The sequence below is a fragment of the Cannabis sativa genome, chromosome 9, assembly GCF_029168945.1.
Source record: "Cannabis sativa cultivar Pink pepper isolate KNU-18-1 chromosome 9, ASM2916894v1, whole genome shotgun sequence".
NCBI classification, from domain to species: domain Eukaryota; kingdom Viridiplantae; phylum Streptophyta; class Magnoliopsida; order Rosales; family Cannabaceae; genus Cannabis; species Cannabis sativa.
The window spans coordinates 40,257,569-40,267,569 of record NC_083609.1 but is presented as its reverse complement, the minus strand read 5'-3'; the positions used below and the strand labels follow the sequence as shown (position 1 = coordinate 40,267,569).

Sequence of the window (10,001 nt, the reverse complement as noted above, 5' to 3'; positions counted from 1 at the left end):
CATCGCACAAAATCGCACCCTACTCGCATAATATCGCCAAAAAATACAGAACCAAGCAACCTAAAAAACAAGATCCTGTCAGTTAACATCGCACTAAAATCGCACAATAACCGCATAATATCGCCAAAAAATACAAAACAAGCTCCTGTCAGTTAAAAATCGCACAATATCCAACAACCAGCAATACAACACATATTCATTTAAATATTAGAGAAATGGTTCAAACTCGAGCTTTGCATGTAGCTCTGTTGTGCCCTGAACCGTGACATAGCGAACAATGACGAGGTTCCACTACCACCTGACCACTAGACGGTCGACGCTTCGTCGGTCTTCTACCTGCATTGCTCTTCCTAGGCCGACCTACTGGTTTTTTCTCCACTGGTACCCCGATTCTTATGTTCTTGATATGTTCCGGTAGTACCCACTCATCCTCCTCGCCAACAATATTAATTGTGGCATCGTAGATCTTCTTCCACGTTTCTTTAGTGTAATATGGAGAGCAAAGTGTGTACACGCTCACATTCTGACTAACTGCTGCGGCACATGCATGGGGACAAGGAATTTTGAGCGTTTGGAAAAGTCCGCAAGTGCATGTTCTCTCCACTAAGTTCACATCACCACCTCTCTCACCTTGAGGACTCGTACCAACGTTGAACAATTGGGCACCATTACGAAGGACACTCCTGAACATACCATCTTTATGTTGATCCTTTAAATCATTTTCAAAAGTAGTAGCCAAAGGAGTAGCGCACTTACTAGCCTTTTCGAGACGAGAAGCAAACCAATTTTGAAGTGTGAACCTGATGAAGTCAACCAATATAGTTACTGGATATTTTCTGAATTCTTCTGTCACCTTGTTGAAGCTTTCGGCAGCGTTGCTTGTCATTATGTTGTACCGATCGCCTGGATAATAAGGACGAGCCCACTTTTCAAACCCTATTTGCTCAACGTATGTAGCAATGGCAGGGTCCATCTGTTTCAGCACCTCAAAATGCCTATCACATTCCGTCTTGTTCCATGCGCAAGCTGCAAGCCATATTTGCTGGTTGCATACATCAGTCTTAAACTTGTGAACGACATTCATAGTAATATGCTTGAAGCATGCACAGTGGCATGCTTCTGGGAAAACAACATCAACAGCATGTTCAATGCTTTGATGCCTATCCGATATGAACATAAGATTTTGAACCTCACCAATGGCTTCCTTCAACTTCCGCAAGAAATACTTCCAAGAGTCATGATTCTGACTGTCAACAATTGTTGGGTTTTATGCCCTATATAAAACTCATTTCAATATAATCAGATTTACTTATTAATATAGATCAGAAATAATATTTAATGTTGCATGGTTCACATGATTTATCTCATGATTATATGTACATAATGTATGAATTCATCCGAAACCCTTTTCACATACTTGATCCTGTTTATTGTGCTGTCAACACATTGGAAAGTAAACATGACTATGTGAATAAAGTTTCCTAGATTTATCAGACACAGGGTTTTACTGATATGATAATCTACAACAGAGTTTACTTGCATTTGGAGAAATGCTATGTTCTTTCCAGAGCATTGGTTAATATAAAGCTCAGGTTGGATGCATGGAGTATGCATCGGAAGGGACCGATATTAAACTTTGACTTAGATTTATTAAACTTACCGTAATATCTATTCAAGTCAATATTGTTGGAAATTATTTTACCAGGATCTTAGATCTACTCACAAGTATGTTTATTAACACCCTAAATATGAACTTTCTAAAACGATGAAATAAACACATATAAAGTTTATAAAACCTTACATTGGGTGCAGCGGAATAATATGACTCCTTCCGTTCAGATATCTAGCCCTTGATTCCTTTCTGTAGCAGAGCATTATCAATATCTGAACCTGGATCTCTTTCTCTGAATCTTTGATGCTGAAACTCCTACTTGCTGAAAGTCTTTCTTCACGATGTTCCTCACTATGATTGAGGTATCACTTGCTGTGTGTGGGCACTACTCTCACACTAAGATTTTCAAAATTGAAGAGGGAATGAGAAAGAGAAGGGTCAGCCAAAGATAGGGAGAGAGAAGGCTCAATTTTTTCTGAATGAAGCCTTCACTATCTATTTATAGCATTCCACTAGGGTTAGGTTTGAATTATTTGGCATTAAAATAATGAAAATATCAGTTTAAATTCCTGAAGCCTTCACTATCTATTTATAGCATTCCACTAGGGTTAGGTTTGAATTATTTGACATTAAAATAATGAAAATATCAGTTTAAATTCCCTACAAAAGTGGCTGGCCATGCCATGTGGATTTGGGCCTCACTTTTTGCAATTTTGCAGTTCTATCTTTTCTGCATCTGATTTTCTCAAAAACGCAAATTTTCTAATTCAACCATTTAAATGCCAATTCTAACTATTTAATAACTATAAATAATTATTAAATAATACTGTCATTTATCATATTTATTAATTGAACCATGCAAAGTATGATAATTAACAAATATGCCCCTAAAACTCTTTCTTTACAATTTCGCCCTTACTTAGTGAAAAATTCACAAATAGACATAGTCTAATTTGAGAATTATAATTGATTAATCAAAACCAATTATATGAGTCTTACAAGCAATATTATCTCAACTAGTGCGGGGACCGTGGGTCTATATAACCGAGCTTCCAATAAGTAGATCAAGAATTTAGCACTAAAATTCACTAACTTATTAATTCTTCGTTGAATCCACGCATAGAACTTAGAATTGCACTCTCGGTATATGGAATGCTCTATATGTTCCACCATATAGACGCATCATTAGTTATCCATTGTTATAATCATAATTTGATCAATGATCCTCTATATGAATGATCTACACTGTATTTATTCCTTAAAACACTTGACCCCGTATAAATGATATTTCAGCTTATGTGAAATGAGTACTCCACCATTTATGTTCGTTTGGTCAAGCTCGAAGGAGATCATCCTTTGCTTACTATTCGCCAGATAGAAGCTATAGATTTCATGTTTATGTTAGCGCTCCCACTCAATTGCACTACCGTGTTCCCAAAATGTACGTATCACCCTGACCTAAAAGTAGGCTTAACTAACAAATCAAAGAACACGAATAGCCTTTCAAGATTGAGCCTAATCATACCAGGACTAAGATCATTTGATCTAGGATCAACTAGGCGATATTGACTTGAATAGATATTACGATAAGTTTAATAAATCTAAGTCAAAGTTCAATATTGGTCCCTTCCGATGCATACTCCATGCATCCAACCTGAGCTTTACTTTAACCAATGCTCTGGAAAGAACATAGCATTTCTCCAAATGTAAGTAAACTCTGTTGTAGATTATCATATCAGTAAAACCCTATGTTTGATAAATCTAGGAAAGTTTATTCACATAGTCATGTTTACTTTCCAATGTCTTGACGACACAATAAACAGGATCAAGTATGTGAAAAGGCTTTCAGATGAATTTATACATTATGTACATATAATCATGAAATAAATCATGTGAACCATGCAACATTAAATGTTATTTCTGATCTATATTAATAAGTAAATCTGATTATATTGAAATGAGTTTTATTTAGGGCATAAAACCCAACAAATATCGCCTAGTTGATCCTAGATCAAATGTTCTTAATCCTGTTATGATTAGGCTCAATCTTGAAAGGCTATTCGTGTTCTTTGATTTGTTAGTTAAGCCTACTTTTATGTCAGGGTGATACGTACATTTTGGGAACACGGTAGTGCAATTGAGTGGGAGCGCTAGCATAAACATTGAATCTATAGCTTCTATCTGGCGAATAGTAAGCAAATGATGATCTCTTTCGAGCTTGATCAAAGGAACATAAATGGTGGAGTACTCATTTCACATAAGCTGAAATATCATTTATACAGGGTCAAGTGTTTTAAGGAATAAATACATTGTAGGGTGTAACGGTAATCTAATCCCTTTACAGTGTAGATCATTCATATAGAGGATCATTGATCAAATTAGGATTATAACAATGGATAACTAATGATGCGTCTATATGGTGGAACATATAGAGCATTCTATATACTGAGAGTGCAATTCTAAGTTCTATGCGTGGATTCAACGAAGAATTAATAAGTTAGTGAATTTTAGTGCTAAATTCTTGATCTACTTATTGGAAGCTCGGTTATATAGACCCATGGTCCCCGCACTAGTTGAGATAATATTGCTTGTGTAACACCCTAACTATCTTAGGCGTATTACGTGATTTTTAAACGTACAGTGCAGCTCGTTGCTAGTCAACGAGGTTTATGGAAAAACGTGATTAATTAAAATTTTGCTTTTTTCATTAAACTTATAAACCATTTTGCAAAAAGTCTCGGGATCCCGATTTATAAAATATTTACAAACGTTTTTACTGTTCAACTTTTACATCAAAATAAAGTCGTCTAACGGCAGTTACAAAATCTCAGCCCTGCTGTCCCGAGGATCGTACGCTCCAGGCCTAACCGCCCCGACATGTACAATCTCATATGCTCGGTCACAGTCCACCAGCTACAGCCTTGCCTTTACCTACACGTGAACATAAACTGTGAGTCGACTGACTCAGTAAGAAAAGCATAATAATACTCATACATAATACTAACTGCCGTGTCCAACACGATACTGAGTCCCGCTACTGCCATGTCCCACATGGTACTGAGCCACTACTGCCATGTCCAACATGGTACTGAGTCCCGCTACTGCCATGTCCAACATGGTACTGAGCCACTACTGCCATGTCCAACATGGTACTGAGTTCTGAACGTTCATAGGGACGGTACTATTGACACGTAACAACCTGATCGGTCGAACCGGTCATACTCCGGCTGCTGGTCATACTCCAGCCTGTACCGACGTGTTACTGTATCCTCCTGATCGGTCGAACCGGTCATACTCCGGCTGCTGGTCATACTCCAGCCTGTACCGACGGGATACGTCAATAGCACGGGACCACCAACCCAGTGTCAGCCTGATCGGTCAAACCGGTCATACTCCGGCTGCTGGTCATACTCCAGCCTGTACCGACGTGACAGGGTTGGATAGCTCGAAGCCAACATACAACTAATGTAATCTAGCAGGCTTCCTACATGCACGCTAAACATGTGATCTACATATGCATACTGTTATACTAATCTTACCTGGATTCCGATTTCAGGTGTGCCGGTCAACCTGACTGGAACTGAAGCTGAACGGCGGACATCGGCTCCTAAACCATAAAAATCACAACGCTATAAGTGACACGCTAAATCACTTCCCGGGGACTAAAACTTGAAACTAAAAGTTTCCCTATCGATAAAAAGCATGGCAATACCCCTAAAAACCCAAAAACGAGGAAAACTAGGGTTCTGAAAAATCCCCAACCGGCAGACCGGTTGCCCAACCGGAATTCCGGTTCTGGGAAATTCTGAACCCCCATCCGGAATTCCGGATGCTCAACCGGAATTCCGGTTCCTCGCAGGCAGCCAACTAAAAATCACATATCTTGACCAATTTAAACCCAATTGGTCCCAAACTTTCCAGACCTGTTCTATATGCCCCAAATAACAATTCCAAGGCATCAAACCTACCCAGAAACCACATACACAAATTTTGCCATTGGAGCTCAAGCTTTGAGTTCCAAACTCAAGCTTGAGCAAACCACCTAAACAAGCAATCAAACTAGCTTAATTCAACATAACTAAGCATAAAATAACCTCTGCAAACTAACAAGAACAACAGCAACAACACAGAACATAATCACAACATTTTCCTTCCAAAATTCATACTTTTTCACATAAAAACTACAAGCTTAACAATCTAACCTACATGCTTTCAACATAGCTTAATTCCTATCAATTTAACATGCTTTGAACCACATAAAATAATCACAAAACACAGCAGCCAACAACATCCAAAATCACATGCATTTACTCATCTTTTATCAAAAACTCCAAGAAAACATAGAAGGATAAGTTCAAGGATCTTACCTACAATTGAATTACACTTAGATGAGAAGAAAATCACAAGAATTGAAGAGAAAAATCTCTGCCCTAGCAGCCAACACCAAACCGAAATGGAGAGAAGGAAAAGAGAGCTTGAGTTTTTTCTATTTTTCTTAAATTTGACTAAGTGTAAAAATGTTTGAGAAAAAGGAATTTAAATCACATTATTCATTTATTTCAGCCAACAATTAACTCCAAATAAACATTAAATTTTCAAATAAAAACTCACATAAGACAAAACACTAATGGGGCAAAAAGACCATTTTGCCCCTCCACCATAAAATCACTAAAATCATACTAAAGGGGTATTTTTGGGACATTCTAAATTCCCGGCCATTCCCGACATTCCCAATGTCTAAAACCCGTCCCCACAATACTAACATACTAAGTTGTGATTTCTACTGAGCCAAACGCCGCGTTCCAAAATACCGGACACCGGAAATGCGAAACATACAAAAGCTACTGATAACATACTCATGCATATCTGAATTCCATAAATATCAATACTAAATTATTTAAATAGCTATAAATAATTTCATGATTAACATAAATAACTGCTAATTTCCAAATTAACTAAGCGGGCTTTACAACTATCCCCCCCTTAAAAGGATTTCGTCCCCGAAATCTAACCTGAATAACTCTGGATATTGAGCTCGTATATCTGACTCTAGCTCCCAGGTGGCTTCTTCCACCTTACTGTTTCTCCAGAGAACCTTGACCAACGCTATGGTCTTATTCCGAAGGACTTTATCCTTTCTATCCAGGATCTGCACTGGCTGATAAAGCTGGAGGCAATGCTAACCGATATGCCACTTGACCTATCTTCTCGAGAATCTCGAAAGGTCCTGTAAATCTAGGGCATAACTTGCCTCTTTTCCCGAAACGTTTAATCCCCTTCATCGGAGATACTCGCAAAAACACATGGTCCCCTACTCGGAACTCAACATCCCTACGTTTCGGATCTGCGTAACTCTTCTGTCTGCTCTGTGAGGCAAGCATTCTAGCCTTAATCTTCTCTATTGCCTCATTGGTCCGCTGAACTGACTCTGGACCTAGGTATTTCCTCTCCCCTGTCTCATCCCAGTGGATAGGGGATCTACCTTTTCTACCGTACAACAGTTCGTAGGGTGCCATCCCTATCGTACTCTGATAACTGTTGTTGTATGAACATTCTATTAACGGTAGGTATTTGCTCCATGAACCCTCAAAGTCCATAACACAGGCTCTCAACATGTCCTCCAATATCTGAATTGTCCTTTCGGACTGACCATCTGTCTGAGGATGGAATGCTGTACTGAATTTTAGCTTCGTACCCATTGCCCGTTGCAAACTTTGCCAAAATTTGGAGGTAAACTTCGGATCCCTGTCCGAAACTATAGACTTCGGTACCCCGTGAAGTCTCACTATCTCCCTGACATATAACTCTGCCAACTGATCCACTGTAAACGTTGTTCTAACCGGCAGAAAATGAGCAGATTTCGTAAATCGATCCACCACTACCCAGATGGACTCATACATACCCGTGGTCCTAGGTAACCCGACCACAAAATCTATCGTAATATCCTCCCATTTCCATTTTGGTAGGGTTAGAGGCTGTAACAACCCTGCTGGTCTCTGATGTTCAGCCTTGATCTGCTGACACGTGAGGCATCTCGATACGAATTCTACCAAATTCTTCTTCATACCGCTCCACCAGAAGTACGGTTTCAAATCTTGGTACATCTTGGTGGTGCCGGGATGCAGAGAATATGGGGTAGATTGAGCCTCCTCAAAAATCTCATTTCTCAGTTCCACACTGCTCGGAACACAAACCCTGGCTTTATACAAAAGCATCCCACTGTCTGACATCGAAAAGTCTTTGGCTTGACCAGCCAATACCTCATCTCGGATCTTCACTAACTCCGGATCTGTCATCTGAGCAACCTTTATTCTTTCCAACAGATCAGATTGCAGCGTTAAGTTGTGAAGCTGACCTACCACAAACTCAATGCTGGATCTAACCATATCCTCTGCTAGCTGGGGTGAGATCTGAACCATGCTAGCTACTTGCCCGGGACCCTTTCTGCTCAGGGCATCGGCCACTACATTGGCTTTCCCGAGATGGTAAAGGATCTCACAATCATAGTCCTTCTCTAATTCCAACCAACGCCTTTGTCTCATGTTCAAATCTTTCTGAGTAAAGAAATACTTGAGACTTTTATGGTCGGTATAGATCTCGCACTTCTCCCCATACAAGTAATGCCGCCAAATCTTCAGTGCAAAAACCACTGCGGCCAATTCTAGATCATGAGTCGGGTATCGCTGTTCATAATCCTTTAACTGACGGGAGGCGTAAGCGATAACCCGATCGGCTTGCATCAATACGCACCCCAAACCCTGTTTGGATGCGTCACAGTAGACTACGAACTTCTCCTCATCCGAAGGCAAAGCTAGTACCGGAGCAGTAATCAACCTCTGTTTCAGCTCCTGAAAACTAGCTTCGCATTTATCTGACCAGATAAATCGCTGATTCTTCTTTGTAAGCTCGGTTAGGGGCATAGAAATTTTGGAGAACCCCTCCACGAACCTACGGTAGTACCCAGCTAATCCCAAAAAGCTTCTGATCTCTGTCACTGTCTTCGGTCTCGGCCAATCCCTGACGGATTCGATCTTCCCGGGATCCACCTTGATCCCGTCTTCACCCACAATGTGCCCTAGGAAGGACACCTGAGACAACCAGAACTCACATTTCTTGAACTTGGCGTAGAGTCTATGTTCTCGAAGTCGTTGCAGTACCATCTGAAGATGTAACTCATGCTCCTCTTCTGACTGAGAGTACACGAGGATGTCGTCGATAAACACAATCACACAGATATCGAGGAAATCCTTGAATACTCTATTCATCAGGTCCATGAATGCTGCAGGAGCATTGGTTAGTCCAAATGACATAACCAGGAACTCGTAGTGTCCATACCTAGTGCGGAAAGCCGTCTTTGGAATGTCCTCCTCTCGGATCCTCAACTGATGATAACCCGAACGGAGATCAATCTTAGAAAAGACCGTCTTCCCCTGAAGCTGATCGAACAAGTCATCGATCCTAGGTAATGGATATTTATTCTTCACCGTCAGCTTGTTCAATTCTCTGTAGTCGATGCACATCCTCATAGATCCATCCTTCTTCTTGACGAACAAAACCGGGGCTCCCCAGGGTGACACAGTGGGCCGAATGAACCCTATGTCAAGCAACCCCTGGAGCTGAATCTTCAATTCCTTAAGTTCAGCTGGAGCCATCCTATACGGGGCTTTAGAAACCGGATCCACCCCTGGTGCCAAGTCAATCACGAAGTCAATCTCCCGATGAGGTGGTAACCCTGGAAGTTCTTCGGGAAAAACGTCCAAAAATTCCCAAACCACTCTGATGTCCTCTGGCCGAATGGTGTCTGGCCGAGTGGTGTCCACCACCACGGCCAGAAACCCTAAGCACCCACCGTGCAACAATTCTCTCGCTGACATAGCCGAGATCACCGGGATCCGAGATCCCTGACCCGAACCCACAAATACGAACGGTTCTTCACTTTCCGGTTGGAAGACCACCATCTTCCCCATGCAATCAATGCTCGCCGAATATTTAGATAGGAAATCCATTCCTAAAATAATATCAAATTCGACCAAGCTTAACTCTATCCGATTAGCACCTAACTCTCTATCATCTATCCTGGTCGGCATAGATCTAATCCACCTATTGGAGATAACCAATTCTCCGCCAGGTAACAGGGTTCCAAACCCTGATTCATATCTATCATATGGTCTACCAATTTACTAGAGATCCTAGCAGCCACACAAAACAACCTCGACCCAAGCACTCACCCGGAGAATGCCTCTTACTAATAAGACACTCCAGTAGGAATAACGGGTCTTAACACTACCCTGACGATCGTCTTGATTCTGGTTCCCTCGGAACCTCTTGTTCTGCCTCGAGCCACCAGATGCAGTGGATGATTCCTTCTCCAGTCCATGGCCGAACCGCT

At 40.9% G+C, this 10,001-nt stretch overlaps 1 protein-coding gene across 1 annotated transcript; it reads right to left on the bottom strand.

Annotated features, from left to right (window-relative positions):
- Positions 1-220: 220 nt before the first annotated feature.
- On the bottom strand, positions 221-1,177 carry LOC133031390 (uncharacterized). The gene has a single exon (XM_061104875.1). The coding sequence runs from the start codon at positions 1,175-1,177 to the stop codon at positions 221-223; it is 957 nt and encodes a 318-aa protein (XP_060960858.1).
- Between the last annotated feature and the right edge of the window lie 8,824 nt (positions 1,178-10,001).